The 20450-nt window shown below is 38.5% G+C and overlaps 1 protein-coding gene across 2 annotated transcripts; it reads left to right on the top strand.

Annotated features, from left to right (window-relative positions):
* The first annotated feature begins 4283 nt into the window (after positions 1-4283).
* bscl2 (BSCL2 lipid droplet biogenesis associated, seipin) lies at positions 4284-13371 on the top strand. 2 transcript variants are annotated; one of them, XM_053477818.1, is made up of 11 exons: positions 4284-4380; positions 5902-6349; positions 7792-7873; positions 8065-8208; positions 8925-9059; positions 9241-9338; positions 9993-10122; positions 11012-11093; positions 11463-11528; positions 11730-11792; positions 11893-13371. In XM_053477818.1, the coding sequence occupies exons 2-11, from the start codon at positions 6150-6152 to the stop codon at positions 12006-12008; spliced, it is 1116 nt and encodes a 371-aa protein (XP_053333793.1). In that variant the 5' UTR covers positions 4284-4380; positions 5902-6149; the 3' UTR covers positions 12009-13371. The 2 variants fall into 2 exon arrangements, with proteins under 2 accessions (XP_053333793.1, XP_053333792.1); XM_053477817.1 differs by having other exon boundaries at positions 9993-10134.
* The last annotated feature ends 7079 nt before the right edge of the window (positions 13372-20450 follow it).

Below are 20450 nucleotides of genomic sequence, written 5' to 3'. Positions count from 1 at the left end.
AACTCTGGGAGATTACTGATAAAACTCTGTTTGGTAGTTGATGTGAATGTACGTTTCATACGGTAGCGCGGCGCTGTGTGTACATTATTACTGTGACACACTTGAATTGAGACAAGATAGTGATCTGAGATAACTTCAGATAGTGGTATTGTGAATAAATTTCTTATACTTAATCCAAATAATATTATTAAATCTAAAGTGTGACCTGCTTTATGAGTGGGTCCTACTACACACTGATTTACTCCTACCAAGTCCAGTATAGACATAAATGCAGTTCTCAGAGGGTCTTCTGGGTTTTCAAAATGAATATTAAAATCTCCAGCAATTAACACTTTGTCTACAGAAACGACTAGGTTTGAGAGGAAATCTGCAAATTCACTAAGAAATTCCGAGTACGGCCCTGGAGGTCTGTAAATGACAATTAGCGGGATCGACTGAGCTGACTTAATATAGTTAAATACACTTATGTTACTATAAAGAATTTCAAATGAATTAAATTTGTGTCCGTGTTTTTGTACAATAGTCAAATTATCATTGTGAATAACTGCGACGCCTCCTCCTCTACCAGTTAACCGAGGCTGGTGTATGTAGCTGTATCCAGGAGGACTAGCTTCATTTAGAGCTACATACTCGTCCTGTTTAATCCAGGTTTCTGTTAAACAGAGTATATCAAACTCCTGATCTGTGATAATTTCATTAACTATAACTGCTTTAGATGCGAGAGATCTAATATTTAACAGTCCTAGCTTCAGATCAGAGGTGCCGGCTGCGCATTCAGTCTGATCCAAGTTTGTGGTCTTTATGCTAATTAAATTACTAAAACAGACTTTCTGAGTCTTTCTAAATTTGATTTTAGCTCGGGGAACAGACACAGTCTCAATAGAGTGAACCCTGAGTGACGACTCTATGCAGCTAGCAGACGGTTGGTTTAGCCTGTCTGTCTGCTCCCTGGCCTGGGCTCTGGATTGTCACCGATTAACTAGGCCTCTTCTAAGACTATGAGCTATACTACAAGAAATGAGAGCAGCACCTTCCCGAGTGGGATGGACACCGTCCCGCCCTAACAGGCCAGCTTTGCCCTCAAAGGTCTTCCAATTATCAATAAAGCCCACGTTGTTTTCGGAGCACCACCTGGACATCCAGCGGTTCAGCGACCATAACCTGCTGTAAGTTATGTCACCACGTCTCATTGGGATGGGACCAGAGCATACTACTCCATCGGACATCGCCTTCGCTAATTTAAACACCTCTATAAAGTTACTCTTACTAATCTCTGACTGACGAAGGCGTATATCGTTAGCTCCAGCATGTACTACTATCTTGGAGAACCTGTGCTGTCCTAGAGCCCTAAGATTACCTGCTATGTCCGGTGCTCTGGCTCCCGGGATACACCTAACCACTGCCGCTGGCGCCCCTAAAGGTCTAGCTAATTTCACGTGTCTCATTATAGAGTCTCCTATAACCAGAGCTCTTTCAGGTTTCTCAGTGGGTGCATCACTGAGGAGAGCAAACCTGTTGGACACGTGAAGCGCAGAAGAGGTGTGCTCCGGTGGGCTAGCCTTAGCGTTAGCTTTGGCTGAACGAGTATGCCGCCGAGTCGTCACCCACTCGCCCCGCTGTGAGGGCTCTAATGCCGGAGTCGGGGGCTGGTTATCTCCGCCTGTGGCACCCAGACTGTCCGCTACAGAAATAACACTGCTCTCGCGCTCTCTAACCCTCTCTAAAGTCTGGATGCGCTCCTCTAACGCTGATATCTTCTCCGTCAGAGTGCTCACTAACACACACCTATCACAAATAAAATTACCGCTAACGACGGAGGAAGAATGTCTAAACATCCTGCACTCTACACACTGAACAAGCTGAATATTGGACATGATAACGTACCTGAGTCGGAGTTGTAGTTGTTTGGAGCTGAATTCCGTTTGTTGTTTTTAGAAAAAGAAACTCGCGCGTTCTCCAAAAAGCGCAGAAAAAGGCGAAGCCAAATAGTGTGAGATATAAAAACTAGTTGCTATTAATATTAAGTTCCATTTTTAACAACAGACACTGCCACAAAGCAGAAATCCAGAACTAGATTCATGTTTAGATTTCTACTGAGCAAGAGAGGCGAGAGTGACAAGGAAAATCTCCATGAAAGTATGTCTGAAATATACATTTAGGCATTTGGCAGACGCACTTATCCAAAGCGACTTACATTTTTTATCTCATTACACATCTGAGCAGTTGAGGGGTTAAGGGCCTTGCTCAAGGGCCCAACAGTGGCAACTTGGTGGTTGTGAGGTTTGAACCTGGGATCTTCCTAACCGTAGTCAAATGCCTTAACCACTGAGCTACCCCTGGCCCCCAATATAATATCAATAAAAGTATGTAACAATACACTCTCACTCTCACTCACTCACTTATTGTCTATACCGCTTTGTTCTGTATTCAGGATCATGGGGGGCCTGGAGCTTATGCCAGTGGACTTGGGGCACAAGGCAGGGTTGACCCTGGACAGGGTGCCAATCCATCGCAGGGCACACACAGATACACACACTATGGGCAATTTTGGAATGCTGATTAGACTACACTGCCTGTGGAAGGAAACCCGCCAAGCACAGGGAGAACATGTAATCTCCATGAACACTGAGTCAGGAATTGAACCCGGACCCTGGAGATGCAAGGCGACAGTGCTAACCACTACACCACTGTGCCGCCTGAAAACAATACATCCATTTAAAATTATTAATACATTATTGCATAAAAAGAAACAAAATGCTATATTAAATTTTTTTTAAGTTTATTCTTATTTATTTGTATAAGTTTATAGGAAATTAAAATGAAATTAAAGGAAATTCTGTATTAGTTTTGGGAAGATTCCTTACTAACATACCCATACACATTTTTCATTCAATTTGCACAGTATATCAAGCATTAAGAAATGAATTAGAGAGTTTTAACTACATTAAAATAAATAGAATATGAATAAAGTGTAATAAATATGTAAACAGAAAAGATAAGCACAGACATACAAGAAGCAAACAGACCCCTACAGTTGTATGATTAAATATATGCACTTAATTCTTTTGCCATTATTATGTCTACTAATTGTTTCCTTTTTTTTTTACCAAAAAATTATAATTCTCGAAGAGGTCCGATTGATCTGATGGTGGACTACTCCAGAGACAAAAACACAACCTGATTGGACTTGGGATTTTACCCACCACCAAATAAGAGTCAAGACTAAACCATTCCAACTTGAGTACAGTACACAACCAACTTTTTAGCTTATCACATCCAAACAACTCAGTTTCAGTTACTCTAATTGTTACACTGTACTTCCGCCCTCTTTGCCCCGAGTTAAACCTTCTCCCTTTTAAACCAGGGCAGATAACAACTTGTTAGTTGCTCTCAACAGAAGGGAATACGGCTAGCAAATCAAATGCCATACATGCAAAGATACAAACAAAATGATAAATAATAAGGTGATGTAAATTGTAAAAAATATATATATACATATACAAATGTATACATACTCGATTCGCAATTAAAATATGGATCGACCAACATGGGCCAACCTTCCCTTCCCATGTGCATCAGTGAGACTTAGCCACCCATGACCCTGGCACCAGTTTTCCTTCCTTGGATTACTTTTTGCAGGTCCTGACCACTGCAGCTTGGGAACATTCCGCAAGAGCTGTAGTTTTGGAGTTGCTCTGATCACAATCTGGCCCTCGTCAGAGTCACTCAAATCCTTATTCTTGCCCATTTTTTCGCCTTCCAACACATCAACTTCAGGAAAAAAAGATTCACTTGCTGCCTAATATATCCCACCCACTTCCAGCCACTGTAATGAGATATTGAAAAGGTAGCTACTGTGAGAAATCGTGTGCCAAATTGAGACGGCTAGACGACTGGGTCAGAGCAACTCCGCAACAGCAGGTCTTGTGGGACTCACTGATGCACATGGGGGGTAAAAGCTGGTCCGTGTAGTCAGATCCAATGCAAGCACTACTGTATCTGAAATTGAGGAAAAGATTAATGCTGGTTGTGTCAGAATACACAGTGCATCACTGTTATGGTGGCACAGGCCGAACCTACTCAATATTAGGCGGATGGTTATAATGTTATGGCTGATCAGTATGTGTAGCAATAAACTGTCTCACAGGATATTTATTTACTTATTTATTAGCTATTTTTCTTTTTCAGTTCAATCTTTTTCTCTTATTCTGTGCTTTTCCTGTCATTCTCATTTCAGTGGTAGCTGAAATACGGCGCGCGCCGGTACTTTTTGTCCCTCCACACTTTCCGTACGTGAAGTTTAGCCGCAATGCTAGCAGTTTTGTTATCCATCACTATCTCTTCCTCTTCAGCGCTGGGTGATGTTAAGTGTTACACAAAGTATGTATGACTATATTTTTTTACTCAGCATTCCTACCTTGTCGTTTTTCGGATAAATGATTTATTTATTCATGTATTTGTGAAGAAGCTAGGTAGCTAACGAGAAATCCAGAAACGTTAGCTAGTTCCCATCCAGATGATGGTGTGAAGCCTTACATAAAAAGTGTAGTTAAATGGGTGTAATTTATGTTCAATATTTTGTGGTAAAATTGTTGTGTTGTGGTTTGATTTATCTCATGAGAAGAACGCTGTGTACCCGCTCATGTGTGCCTTTACCTCAGTGTTTTAACTGTCAGTGTTTATTGAGGTGACACACCTGTCAGGTTCTTATACACACATAAGCACACTGTAGGTACACACTTACACTTGCTGCTTCACATCCTCACTCATTTAGAAATTAATAATAATAGCAATAATGATGTATAATCACATGTACATCTCTGGAGCTGATAGGGTTAAGGGCCTGACTCAAGGGCTCAACAGTGACAGCATGGTGGTGCAGGGGCTTGACCCCCCCAACCTTCTAAAGAATAATCCTGATTATTAACCATTTGAGTCACCACTGCCCTCCAAAGTGATTGTTTCCGTCTGGTTTCAAACCGGGGATCTTTCACGTCTTTGGCGAACGTTATAATCACTACACTACAGAAACTGCGACAAATTATTAATTCATTCATTCGTCATCTATAGCACTTATCCTGATACAGGGTCATTTTGGCCTGGATCCTATCTCAGGAGACTTTGGGCACGGGTTAGGGGGGACAGGGTGCCAATCCTTTACAGAGCACACATACACACTATGTGTAATTTGGGAATGCCATTCAGCTTTGTCTGCATGTCTTTGGACCATGTGAGGATACCAGAGTACCCGGAGGAAACCGAATAAGCATAGGTTAGAATATTTATTCTTCACGCACAAACAAAACCCTGGTCGGAATCAAACATTTAATAAAAATTTTACATTTTATTTTAAATAATAATAATTTTAAATTTGACATTATACATAGCCTTAAAATGAATAGTTCATATAGCTAATAAAATGGGCGGCATGGTGGAGGACGGTTTGAAACCTGCCTCAGGTCTGTGTGTGTAGTAATCTGGTTTCCTCCCACAGATGCAAAGACATGCAAGACCGGGCTTTCTCAGTGGCAGCTCCTAAGCTCTGGAATTCACTTACTACTGATCTTACATCTGACTATCTTCAAAGTCAAACTGAAAAGAGCGGTTGAACCTGTTTTCCAGTCGGATTTTACTGGCAAGTTCAGACTGATCTTCTCTTTCTTGCGAGAAGGAAGTTTACCGTACTCTTAATGTCAGGGCCTTCCTCAAGGGCCCAACAGGGACAACTTGGTGTTCATGGTATTTGAACCTGGGACCTTCCGAAATCTAGTCCTTAACCACTGAACGACCCCTCACCCCTGACGCCATTTAGGACTAGTGTATCCCTCCCTTGTTAATAGTATTTCTTTTGGTGTTGGGTATTTTATGTTAATATTTATGTTTATTTTTCTCTCTCCTCAGGTCCTCAGTGATGACATCAATCAGAATTCAGATAAGAAGACACCGGTTAGCTGGCCTACACTCAAAATGAGTCCTCATTTAGATTTTGCATTTAAGATTGTGCACTGCTGACTTTCTGCTGAAGACAACAATCAGAAAGCAAAAAAGTCTATATGTTTGTGACTGGGTTTGTATGGGAAGTTTAGGACATTCAGACAGGGGGGCCTGAATGCTTATTAGACGGCTGAGAACTAAATCAGATAGCTTCGATGATGGGTCCTGTTTTGGTTTGGCTCCAGGACGTGGCAGCTGTGACTCTGTTGAGGGCTCAGCGTACTCTGTTGCGGGCCGCCATCTTCTTCTGTGTGTTAGTGCTGCTGCTTTGGGTGTCAATCTTTTTGTATGGCAGCTTCTACTACTCCTACATGCCCACCGTGAGCTTTTCCACACCCGTGAATTACCACTACAGGTACTGATGTTGTACTATGTCTTGGGGTTATAAATAGAGAGTTATATAAATTGGGGTTTTGCCCTGCTTTATTGTTTGTTTTAGGTCTTTAATATATATATGTTAGCTGTTGTGCAATTATTTTTTATTTATAACAGCAACCGTATGTTAAGAAATTTTGTTTATGTACTTGTTTAAATACTTATTTTTAAAGTGATCAAAAATATTGGAACACTAGACTGAGAGGTGTGACTGTTTTTAAACAATCAATAGCTATTAATATCTATCTTAAGTTTAAGCTTTAGGTTTTGATAGACCAACATGATTTGTTAAAAGTCCTGAAAAAGAAATAAACCATAAACTTAAACGTCAAACTGGTTGACCAAGAAAAACAACAGCATTTGATGGCGGAAAGATTGTGAGAGCGGTGACGAAAACCGTAAAAATATTACCCAGTGACATTACAAGTACCCAGCCAGTGGTAAAGGTTTTACAATCCTTCATTTAAAGAACACTCACAGAGCAGTAAGAATCAAAAGGCAAGATGGGAATTTGCAAAAACTACAGATATGAGTCAGAAATGTTGAAGTTTCGATTTGTTTATCAGGGTGACAGAAAGGCCAAAGTGTAAATAATTAATAAATCGACTCATGATCCAAAACATATGAGCTCATTGGTTTAGTACAATAAAGGTTGTGGCATTTGCTTGAGCATACATGGCTGCTTCTGGAACTTTCTTGCTAATATTTCCTGTTGATGTAAGTCATAATGGTAGCAGCTGAATTAATTCCAGTAATTAATACCAGTTTACCGAGAAATGCAGACAATCTGATATAAAGGAGTCTCATCATGAAGCAAGACAGTAAACTAGAACACACTGTCAAGAAAACAAAGGAGTTGGTCATTGGTTCTCATTAAGAGATTATCTCCTTTGTTTTCTTGCCAGTGTGTTCTAGATCATTGTCTTGCTGCATGATGAAGCTCCTTCATATCAGTGGGGTTTTTTAGACTGGCCAAGTAAATCACCCGACCGTAACCTTATCAAACATGCGTTTCACCTCCTGAAATAGAGCATGGAAGGCGATCAGCAACGAAAAGAAGCTGCACTACGAGCCCAGAAAGACATCCACAGTTCTGTGATGTCAAGTAATTATTATAATTCAGGTATAATTTTTCAAGTATATTTGACTGTGTTCCAATACTTTTGCTTACATAAACATTGATACAAAGTTGTTGAACACATCTAGGGAAAAAAAAACAGGAAATAAAAGCTGACTTTTTGGTACAGAGAAATGTACCCAAATATTCCATCCCCCCAAAAAAGAATGGTGGGTTTGATGTTCCAATACTTTTGGAGGGGACTGTGTATATGTATTGATCATGTAAAATATATCATATACTGTAATTTGTTTTATATACAGTGTAGTATATCTTGTGAAGTATATCTATACATTTTGTTTCAGAAGCGATTGTGAGTCTGCCAGCTCTGTTCTCTGTTCCTTCCCAGTGGCGAATGTCTCTCTCCTAAAAAATGGCAAAGAGCAGGTAAGATCCTCACATGTTTCCTGATTATTCTTGCTTATAGAAATGATATGTTGACATAATCTTTGTACCTACGTTTACTTAGTGCATTGCATGAAATTATGTAGATCCCACACATGTCCAGAACACAAATATTTCTTGAAAGACAATTCAGTTCAAAAAGTGTCAAGAAATTCTATCTCTGCTGTCTGTAGGTGCTGATGTACGGTCAGCCTTATCGGGTATCACTTGAGCTGGAGATGCCGGAATCGCCTGTCAACGAGCAGCTTGGCATGTTCTTGGTCAAAATGTCCTGCTACACCAAAGAAGGAAAAACCATGTCCACCGTGACACGCTCTGTGAGTTAAGGGCTTAAGCTCATGTTGACATGTTTTGTTTTCCGCTGCGTTTTCATTCTTCTGTGAACTAGGACACGTTGTGGCTGGTGTCTTAAATGTGTTGCATATTTGGGTCATGAAATAAGGAACATATACATATAGATTATAAAGGAATCAAAATAATAACCTGATGATGCCCACAAGAGGGCGCCTTTTTCTTTAGTGTACACAAATTTTTAGATTTGTAAGTAGATTAGTCTAAAAATATCACCATTGCAGCATTTCTGATGGATTTTTTGAGTCTCAAAAAGGGTCCTGGGTTTATGAATATAGTAGCAGGATGGCGTTATGCAGCACTTTAATTTTATTAAAGGCCCCAAGCCTTGACGGATGTACTGTAATATTAGCAAAGATTTACGGAAGTAAAAAAAAGGGAAAATCAAATGAAAAAATATCTCATAAACTCATACACATTTCCTTCTACCATAAATATAATACTAATTTAACATGCAATAACTTTTTTACCAAGCCTACCTCATAATGCATCACCTTAATAAAGTCAGATAAGAAAAATAACACATTTGTCCAGACTCTGCTTATATTCCTACAACAGTCCTTCTATTATATAAACCATATCATGACCATTGAACACTTTTTGTCTTGCATGAATTTGCCAACGCTTGCTATTTGAACCCTGGAATCAGGATTATAAATGCGACTGTGCGTTTTTTCATCAGGCCATGCTGCATTATCGTTCCAGTCTTCTGCAGACCCTCAGCACCTTGGTGTTCTCCCCAGTGCTGCTCTCAGGTTTGTCAGAGCAGAAGCAGCTTATAGAGGTGGAGCTCTTCTCAGACTATAAGTCGGACTCTGTGAGTACAATAAAAATTTAATAAATACAGAGACGTGGCTACAGTATAATGTCCAACATTATCATTGATGAATTCACTTAATGCTGGCAGAATGTGCCAAACCTGTTTAATTTAGTTTGTTTTAAGTAGTCAAATCTGTTTAGCCTTATGATTATTTATTGTTTTCTCTTTTGCTTTAAAGTATCACCCCACTATTGGGGCTGTAATAGAGATTCAGTCTCGGCATGTGCAGATCTACTCTGCCCAGCTTAGGATCCACGCCCACTTCACTGGAATCAGGTGTGTACCACAAATTTTACAGATCCAGCTACTGTTGAAAGCGTCACTCTTTTACCTTGACCAGGTGGGAGGTAACTGGGTACATGTACTTCGTTACTGTTCTTGAGTACACCTTTCCCATATCTGTACTTTACTTGAGTAGTTTTCTTAGTAGATACCTTTTACTTTTACTCCGATTAAAATTGCAGCAAATATCTGTACTTTTATTTCACTACATTTCCACATGGCATTGTGTTACTTAACCACAGTGGTGTGTAGTATTTGAAGCAGGAAATTCACCTCCTTCATAGAGAGAGAGAGAGAGAGAGAAAGATTTTTACTGTGGAAAAGGCTACTTTAAGCTTGCATAAGACCTGTACTTGTAATACTTAAATAAATTTAATGGGTGAGCGCTTCTGTACTTTTATTTCAGTAAATGGAGGACTTATACTTTTACTGGTGTAACTACACTATTTACCATACACTGTACTTTCTGTCTAACTGACATTAAGTAGTCATTTGTGGTGGGCAGAAGTAATATAAAGCAGAATTCTTTTTAAATTATATATTACATATATTAAATAATAAATAATAATATTAGTCTTTGCAGGTTATATTATACTATCTCTAAATGTTACTAATCTTGGCTAATAAAACTGTTCTCTCTTTTTACAGATACCTCTTGTATAATTTCCCACTAACCTCTGCAGTCCTAGGAGTTGCCAGTAACTTCACGTTCCTCAGTGTGATTATGCTCTTCAGTTACCTGCAGTTTATTTGGGGAGGATTGTGGCCCCCAGAGCAGGTTAGAGTCAAGGTACAACATGCACACTTTTCTACAAATACCCCACCGATCCAAATGTTATTGCCTCAGAGTGTTCAAGGCTTATTGATGTTGACTGAAAAGGTTATTAAAAATGTTTTGCGGTTAATTAAGTTAAACCCAAATTGAGAATATAAATGTTAAGCCATAGAATATAAAAGATTGTTTTCCACTCGAATTAGAAGAATTTAGAAGAAAGGACCTAAAACCTTGTCAGATCTTCAGCAATTCTGTAAAACTCTTAGATTGTTTGCCTTTAAGTGTTATAGTAAAAGACGCATTGTTAAACTAACAGAGGAAAGTCATTAAAAGCAGGGTTGCCAATAAAGCTTAGCAATATTACACGTACAATACCAGTCAAAAGTGTGGACACACCTGCTAATTTAATTTTCTTTTCTGATATTTCTTTCTTTCTATATTGAAAAACAATGCTGAAGGCATCTGTAAAGTCTTCATAACAACTCTAATCTGAGGTGCTGTTGGTGATTTGGTGATTTTTGAGGCGGTAACTAATTTTGGTAACTAAGTTTTGGTCTTGCCAGGTTCATCATGGTGCTTGATGGGTTTTGCAAATGCATTTGGCAACATTGTTCTTGCAAGAACATTTCCCAGAACAGCTGACCTTCGTGTCACAAAATGACTGTTGTTGTTATTACCTAGTTTCCTAATTCCAGATGGGTTGTTTCATGGTTTTAAAATCTCCAGGATTGTTATAGAAGGTAGAAAACACTGAACTAGAGTTAGGTGTGTCCAAACTTTTTGACTGGTATTGTTTATGGATTATATTGTGTCTGTATCAGTGGTGCTAATATTTCTGGAGCTGCCTGTATATGGTGGTTTATTTGTTCAGATTATTATTATTTATGTGCAGGTAATGATGGGAGACACAACACGTCTACAAAAGAGAAAAGATGAAGCTAGGAGACGCATGCACACCACCGCTAGCGCACCAAGTAAGAACCTGAAGTACCCTAAGTACATTCTTCTAGTATTTCCATTGCGGGGCGATACATTATCAAAATACAGTGAGTGATTAAATGCAAGTTTTGTTGTTAAAACATTTAGTGCATTCATGGTTGAACAGTGGGCGTGGTTTGATCCTTGGAACACAGGGTGATCCACTATCATGCGAACATTTAAATTCTGTTATATTACGTGAGTGGGAAGTCACACCCTCTACACTGGGACTGGCGATTACAGTTAAATAACAGGATATCAGTATAATGATATAAATCAGTACACAGGGTGGGCCCCCTTCTGTGGTTAATGATTATACTACGTCTGTGTTGTTTAGTTCATAGATTTATGCATATGTTTGGTAGATCTGAAGTATGAGAAGGGCCAGGATGCACCTTCAGACCAACCAGCAGAGGCTGAGAAAACTAAAGGTGAGTGCTGCGGAATCAGTGAATGTATATAGTACGTATTTGCTTTAGGGAAGCTGAAATGTCTCTGAGGCCCTCTAGTGGCTGGCTGTGGTACAGTTTGCGACCCTGCTTGTGCATGTATTGTAGCCAAATTATAGTAGACGCTGAAGTTGGAAAAACACTCTAAAACACATTATTTATGTGTATATCACTTTTTTGCAGGTGATCTAGACACACTTGGTGCGATTAATTTTCTTGGTGAACCTTCACTAAATGAAGAGAATGGTAAGTTAAAAAAAAAAAAAACATAAAAATTGCATTTACATGCTTATGTGCATGCCATGCCAAGGTTGGTAATCTTATGCATTGTGTCTTGCTGCACCAGATCTTAATGTTCCACATCCCCCAGAGATCAACACGAGTGACGACACTGAGCTTGAAATGAAAACTACGGAGGACACAAGCTTACGGCAGAGACACGGGCCCTGGATGCGCCTGTGAGTCCCCTTTTAGGAAAACATTTCCGGATCACGACTGATTTAATGTGTGCACCAGTGGAAGTGTCGCTGTTGTATGCTTGTTGTACAGGTACCTCACTGAGCTTTCTCATTCCCCTCAGCTCTCCAGCTGTGCCTGATGCTCACACTCTGAGTAGCCTTTCACAGTAATGTTAATGCAAACCTCAGATGTATTTATTTTTAGCCATCGCTTATTGTTGTTTGCTTTAAGTACACTCCTTTGCTCCTACTGTATGTGCATTTATTTCACTTGTAATGAAAGTTTTAACTGCAGATTCTACTCACAAATTGTTTTTATAGACTTTAAATCCTGCTTTGAGGTCAGGGTTAAACAGAGTCTTGTGTTACATTATTTTATAGCTTTAGGTTATTGGTTTATATAGGTCAAAAATAATGTATTGTGTGCGCATGCAACACCACTGCTAGAAAACAAACACAGTTTTTGGATTATATATATATTATATAATTTATTATATATTTCAGATATGTCAAATACAGATATAAAAAAGTCAACAAACTTAATAAAAAAAAAAACCTGTTAGTAAAATGTTACTGTTGACACCATGGACCATTCGGTACTGTGGGTAATAAGTTTTCCTTAAGAACATAATACATGATTTAGGTAGTCTATAAAACACTTAAAGAACGCTATACTATGACAAGTGTATCAAGTGTTCAAGAATGTTAGAAATGTACACTGCCCGGCCAAAAAAAAAAGTCACCATTTGTAGAATTGTCAAATTATTGAGCTGCATCAAGCAAAGAGAACAACTTAAGTGGTTTGATGTTACTGGACTGGTTTTACCCACAAATGTAATAACCTGGTCATTCATGTTGTTAGCTGACTTTTGTTTATTGCTGAGCGTAGACTTGACCTTCTGAAGCAACCTCAGATCATAACATTGCCTTTAAAGGCTTGTACAGTGGCCACTAGGGGTGCAACACAGAATTCGCTTTCCTTTTTTTTTGTGGATTTTTCCCAGATTTTCCCCCTAATTTAGTTGCATCCAATTCCGACCCATCACTAGTTGGCTCCCACATCAAGACTATTACTACTACCAATCAGAGATGGCCAAAGACAATTGTGTCCCCCAAACTTTTTTTCACCGTAATCAAAGCTAAAGGCACTCAATGAAATCTTGAAGTGTGCAATTTTTCCTTTGGCTGGGCAGTGTATGTGGTGACCTGGAAAAACATGACCATGTGGTCTGTATTCAGTTTTATATCACATGACTTATTTTTAAATGTAGTAAATTTTATTGGCTTGGTATGAAACAAGTGTTGACATGTATAGTATTTTGTTTTTATTTTATTTATTTAATAAAATATTGTTTCATTGTACTGCATGCTCTTTGTGATGTCTTTCAAATCTAAATGGAAGGGGGGGGTGGCAATAAGACTTTATTATAGGATGTATTACAGTTAATTAATAAAAAATCCTAAATATATAAATGTGCACATATATGTAACATAAAACTATCATAAGGTAACAATTTTCAAGGAAAAAAACAACTACAATAATGTTAAAAAAATATATATATTATACCCTCATGTTTTTTCATTTTTTTAGTCAGTAGGGTTTATAATATGAGTGGAAAGTCAAAAGTGATCTGCGTTGTGGCTGTACAAATTGTTTTAATTATCCTTTAGAAAAGATCAATACATTATTTTTCGACATGATCTTGCTTTTCAATTTTTCAATCCATAAACAACCTTTCATAATCTCTCATTAAAAAAATAAGGGCTGTGCTGTGAGCCATAAACGCACCACTGTCTTCACTTCTTCATCAGAGGTGAATCTACATCCTCTTCGGGCTGCTTTCAGGGGACTAATCATGTGAATGCAAGATCAGGACTATACAGAGGTGCTTTAACACCTCATAAAGTCTGCGGTGTGCGGATGTTCATTGTCAACGCCCTTGGATAGCAGTCCTCCACGATTAATCCAAAGTTTAGGCTTCAGCTCTTCAATCTATTTTTGCCTGCACTGCAGTTAGAAATTAACTGATGTAACATCTTTACACCTGCACAGCAGTGACTGGGGAGACAGGAGCCTTAAAATATAGGTGCTGATAAGTCAAGTTTTAATATGATAATTTTTGACTCACCCTCATAATTGTTCCACACTGAATCTTAGAAAGCTTGTGTTTAACAATTAAAAGTTTACCGTATTAACTGTATTGTCTAGCAACAATCTCGCATCTTTTCAGAAATGTAAGACTAAAGCTGCTCGACTGACCGACTCAGGGAATCCTTTGTCCCCAGAGCCATTCGGCTCTAACAGGGGCATGTGAAAGTGGACTGGATCTAGACTAAAGGCTCTTCTGCTACATATATGCCACGTGCTGTATATACATCCCTCTGCTACCCAAATAACTCTCTATTGGCTTTAGAATCTGCTCAGTTACTCTTTCTGAGTTCGTTGCCCCGTTGTCACTTTGCCACAAATAAAACTGCACATCAGGTTGCACTGCAATGAGCTTTATTCCACTTATTAGTTTCTAGTTGTGATTTATACTGTATGCTTTATTTATATGCTTCTTGTATATCTTGTAGTTTTCCCGTACTTAGCATTTCACTAGTAACTCATTATTTCACAGTCTCACATAAGCATTTGTATACTGACTATGTATAAAATATTCTGTGTGCAATCACATCTAAAACCTGTCCTGTGTTAATGTTTCTATTGCTGCTGGATGTCTGGATTTTCCTTTAGGATCAATAAAATATATATCGATTAATTGATCGAAGAGTGTTGAGTTAAAAAAAAAAGACACCTAATGCAGAGTGACTTTATCATGGACGAAGTAATGAACATTTTTCTTCTTGTGATCATGAAATTTGGCTGATGCAATGTCCTGCTGAACATGTGACTTGGGGAATATTCCAAATATTTCATAGACAACAGGTTAGATGCGTGGTGCTGGAAAGTAAAATGGAATAAAATACACATTGCAGACAAAAATGTTTTTTCATACTATTTTGTACTATTATAATATAAGTCTTAGCGCAACATTTGTTCAGCATCTTCCTGACAGCCCCCAGTCCAGCTCTTATACTCGATGCTTCCCAGCATCTCAGACATGTAGTCTGCTTGAAATTCTTAGAATTTCCAAAGATGTTTAACATAAAAGTGATGGAGGAAATGAAGCTTTATGAGCACTTGGCAAGCTCATAGGTTATATTGGTGAGCCAAAAATAATTGGCCATTATTTTTTAAAAATAAGACAAAACCACCAAAAACAAATGCAAGTCTCATTTCCTTATGACGTTTGCAATTTTTATTTCTGTCACTGATATTGTTCGAGAAGGTGTTGCGGCTGTATTTTTCCTTTTTCCACTCTTTCCGTCTGTTTTTGCCTCATGAGAATGATGATTATGGCTTTTTCCTTTCGGAGGTTGTTGAGAAGATCCGCCCTCACAGGCAGCCGTGGAAGCAACCTTCAGGGGACTTCCTGTCTCCAAAATGCAATTTGTGTAAAATTCTAAAATTATATTTAGGTATTAGTATAATTAGATTATGTCCTTGGAGACACAACATTTTAAACACAAATTTTAAAAAGTTACATTTGTCTATGTAGTGCTGTCCATTAAACAGGCATTTATTTGTATTATGAGTTATCCATTTCTTTTTGTCTTTTTGACTAAATAAACAAAAACAAACCTTTGTTAGGCTGTCTGCTACCAAAGACTCATTCATGTCAAAGTGTTATAAGGTTTTCCTTTTTTCTGTTGATCTTTTGGCACTAGTGTTGGCTGTCTGTTCATTTCCGCATATTGTGTCAGTCTCCTTTCACCTCTTTCATCGATGCATCATTTTTAGCACTGACCAGGCGTTGGCTAAGGGACTGCTTGGCAGAAGACCAGTTTAGATGCATACCAGGTTCCTAAACCTTAACTTTAATACACATCAGTGCTCTTTTCACCTACTTTAACTGTTTTTTACACTTCTTCTTTATATTATTTTTCTACTTTATATAATACAGTATATGCATATAGCTTATAAGACTCAACGCAGTCTTAGACTTATTGGTTTTGATTTGTGTTACTCTGACTAATGTGGACTTGGCTGGCTCACACTGTTCTTTTGGATTAGGCTACACAGTATATTATTATCGTCAAATCATTCACATGACATGAAGTGCTCCTTTTAATGTTCACAAACATCATACCAGGAGAATAATGCAATCTTCAAAACTTTGACTGTGGCATGGCGGTTGGAGCCAGACAGGCTGATTTCCTGGAATTTTTAAGCAGTCTCTAGAGTTTAACCCAGAATGAAAAAAAATATCCAGTAAAAGGCACTTCAACAGGCGGAAATAGTTGTTGATAATAGAGGTCAGAGGAGATGGGTACAGACAGGTTGGAGCTAAAAAGAAAGCTTCTGTGACTCTGGATAACACAACGTTGATCCTTGAGGCAGGTGTGGCTTAACTTGCCGACTTACCAATTTTCAGAATTTTATGAGTACTGCTTTGGATTTTAAGTTTGAACAGTGAATTACATAAGTTTTAGTATGAATCTGATTTTCTCTTTGACTTTTATGAATGTCTATTAATCAATATCACATACGAGTGAATGCTGTTGTGCTGTATATCAGCATGCCTGTAATGAGGTTATTCACAGCCAGCACAATACTTTATCATATTGTGATATTGCTTTTATGCAGTGGATCCAGAAAGTATTCAGTTACAGCCTTTTTCCAAAATGGATTAAATTGATTATTTTTCTCTAATTGCTACAAAAAATACGCCATAACATGACAAGGTGAATTAAGTTTATTTAAAATCTTTGCAAATTTGTAAAATAAATAAATAAATCACATTTACATAAGTATTCACACCCTTTGCCATGAGACTCGAAATTGAGCTCAGGTGCATTCTCTTTCTACAGCTGTGGTAAATTCAGTAAATTCAGACGGTCCCACAGTTAAGAGTGCATGTCAGAGCACAAACCAAGCCATGAAATCCAAGGGATTGTCTGTAGGCCTCCTAGACATGATTGTATTGAGGCACAAGTCTGGGGTAAGGTACAGACATGTATCAGCATTGAAGATCTCAATGAATACAGTGGCCTCAATCATACATAAATGGAAGAAGTTTGAGCCAAACTGAGCAAACTTTTGAAAAAGCTCAAGTGGAGAAAGGAGAACTTTCCAAAAGAACTACCATCACCAGTAAAAGGCACATGACAGCTCGTCTGGATTTTGCCAAAAGGCACCTGGAGGACTCTCAGACCATCAAAAACATTTTTTGTTGTTGAAGCACCTTTGGCAGCAATTACAGTCTCAGGTCTGTTTGAGTATGATGCTACAAGATTGTTTTTCTTCTGGAAGGTTTTTCTCTCTCCGCAGGGAATTGCTGGAGCTCTTTCAAAGTGACCATCGGATTCTTGGTCACCTTCCTGACTAAGGGATCGCTCAATTTGGACAGGCGACCAGCACTAGGAAATGTCCTAGTGGTTAAAAACTTCTTTCATTTACTAAATGATGAAGGCCTCAGTGTTCACAGTACTTTAGTACTGTAGAATTTTGTCTGTACCCTTTTACAGATCTGTGCCTTAATACAATCTTGCCTCGGAGGTCTACAGACAATTCCTTGGACTTCATGGCTTGGTTTGTGCTCTGACATGCGCTGTTAACTGTCAGACCTTATATAGACAGGTGTGTGCCTTTCCAAATCATGTCCAATCAACTGAATTTAACACAGGTGGACTCCAATCAAGTTTTAGAAACATCTCAAGGATGATCAGCGGAAAGAGAATGCACCTGAGCTCAATTTTGAGTGTCATGGCAAAGGGTGTGAATACTTATGTACATGTGATTTTTTTTTATCTTTGTTTTGTAATTTTTAACAAATTTGCAAAGATTTCAAACAAACTTCTTTCACATTGTCATTATGGTGTATTGTTTGTAGACTTGTACTATAGAACCAAAAGGTGAGAAGAATAAACCATGGAGGTTACTTTTGTAAATCTTTGTAATTCTTGAATAAGTTGCCACTTACAGTATACAGCTCCAGTAACTTTTGGGCTCTGGGTTCTGGGGTTAAATCCCAAATAGTGTTAATTGAAAAGCTAGTGCACTATGTAGGGAGCACAATCCCTTGTTCCACACACCAAGTAGTGTCCGTGATCAGGGGTTAGAGCGGGATTTTTTTATTTAGCCTTGTGTTAGATGCTAGTTAGCTTTGTAGCTCACTATATGTGCAAATACAACAACAGTGAGTTAATTCAGAATAACTTAGAAGCAATTAATAAAGACAGAAAGTGTTGTTTAAGATGACACAACATTATCAGATATGTTTTCTTGCTAAACGTACTTCCGTGACTAGTTTTGAATATTGGTTTTGTCAGGTCACAGTTGCTCTTTCCTTCGTCCCGGTCTACTTTTACCCATGCTGCAACTCACAGTTAGTGTAATTAAAGGTGATTGGGACACCTGTGACATGGAATGATACTGTACATATAGTTAAATGTCCAAGTGCTGTTACTGTCTGTTATCACCACCTATGAAATGGCTTCTGTCCAATCAGGTTACTCGGTCTGACCTAACTGTCATATAATTAGTGTTTATTGCTGCCACCACAATACCACGTTTTGCACTGTATTTTCACTATGTTTAAATTTTTCGTAAGGGATTTACACACAATTCAGCTCAAGCTTTATTTATGTCTTTTCCAGTTCCTGAGTTTGGGAAATTTAATAGAAACATCCTTAGATGTGCAGCTGACTTGGACAGCCTTAACTCACTGTAGATATAGAGCTAATAAACCAACCGCACAATGTTGGTTTATTAGCGTTGGTTCATTTATGGGTTAAATACCCAACGTGAGTAGTCGTAGTAGAAACAGAAGTAGCAGCAGCCGCCTCATTCTAGTGGTGTGAAAGATATTTATGAGGCATGGAGATACGTTTATTTATAAAGTCTTGGCTGACTTTATTTTGGGAGATGAACAAAAGGTTTTGACCTTTTAATGGCTTTACCATAGGGTCCTAATGGTCCAACAATGTAGGAAGTGCAATTAGCGTACAGAGGAGCTAGAGTATGAATAACAGTGCTCAGTGTTTCGTAACCAATTAGACAAGGAAGGAGGTTTTAAATAATAAGCACCCATCCCTTCCTGTAAAATACTGAGAAGACATTTTACAACAATTACCTTTTTGCAGGCCTTGTGCTCTCAGGCTCTGTTTAAGCTTCCTATACTGTATATGGCATAATGCATATATGTATAAAATATAATATAAAATGTATTCCCTCTCAACAACAAGCGCTTGTGCTAGATCTTCGTGCTTGATCGCAATCCCTGACAATGGCAGCACATTTCCCGATTCCTGAAATCTTTAACAGCAGTAAATAAACACAACATTTTGTCAAAGGACTTATTGTTTGGATGTCACCGATGCTAACGTTAAGAGCGCCTCTCGGACCAAGCAGGCCTACCTGGAAGTCACTTATGCTAAACAAAGGATATCCTTTAAAGCAGAACTGCGGCTTCCATTATGCAACTGCATTATTTATTAATTGGCGCCTTGTTTCTGTTCTGCTTAAGCTTCTCTCTCTCTCTTTTTTTTTTCTCAATACTTCTGGCATTGCATCTTACAGGAAGCAAGTCAGCATGGGAAGCTGTGTTCTAATTGTTTTACATTCTGCACATGCAGTTTTGCTTATCAGTGCCAATTTGTCTCTGTGGACATTGCCTTTAGGAAAGACAATGTGTCCTCTTAGTGGGTATATCCTGGATGTTTAAGGTGTGTTTGTTTTATCATTTATTCTCTACCTGTTTTCATTCTTAGTTAGTTTTTTTAGAAGGTGCGCATCCATGCAAACGTATTGACATATCCAAGTGTTTGGACTTTTTTTCTTTTTTTTTTACTTTGCTGTCATCAGGGATGAATTATAGGTCAACTTTGGCTTCAAATGACATAGATTTCCGATGATTGGAGATATTTTTTACTTTTTCATCCTTCCCATTGACGCAGAAAAAAAAAAAAACTCATCACAATAGGCTATGGCCGGCCAGAGTTATTTAAGGGGTGTTAAGAGATGAGTAACTTTTTAATAATATTGATAGCATGCACCTGACTTTTGGAGCATGGGTGAGTCATTGTTTTATCCACCCTTCCTATTCGAGGGCATAAACAGTCTGACAGGCAAACAATCATTCCTACTGGGGTGGACCATCATGCTGGAGTAGTCAGGGCCCCTAAACCAAGCACTGTTGTTTACTGCCACATTTCTTTGACCTACACAAGTTGGATTCTTGCCATGTGCTCTCTGTGAATGTGTTTCTCACAATAACAGATCTAAACCTCCATGCTTTTCATGACACGAGAAAAAAAACATGTTTTTCATTCGTGCCTTTTATTATCGGTGTGTTTTCAGGTAGAACTTGATGACCCCGCCAAAGAAGCGCAAGATCGCAAG

The sequence above is a fragment of the Clarias gariepinus genome, chromosome 19 (genome assembly GCF_024256425.1).
Source record: "Clarias gariepinus isolate MV-2021 ecotype Netherlands chromosome 19, CGAR_prim_01v2, whole genome shotgun sequence".
In the NCBI taxonomy this organism is placed as follows: Eukaryota; Metazoa; Chordata; class Actinopteri; order Siluriformes; family Clariidae; genus Clarias; species Clarias gariepinus.
The sequence above is the reverse complement of the archived record's forward strand: the minus strand, read 5'-3'. Positions and strand labels throughout refer to the sequence as shown.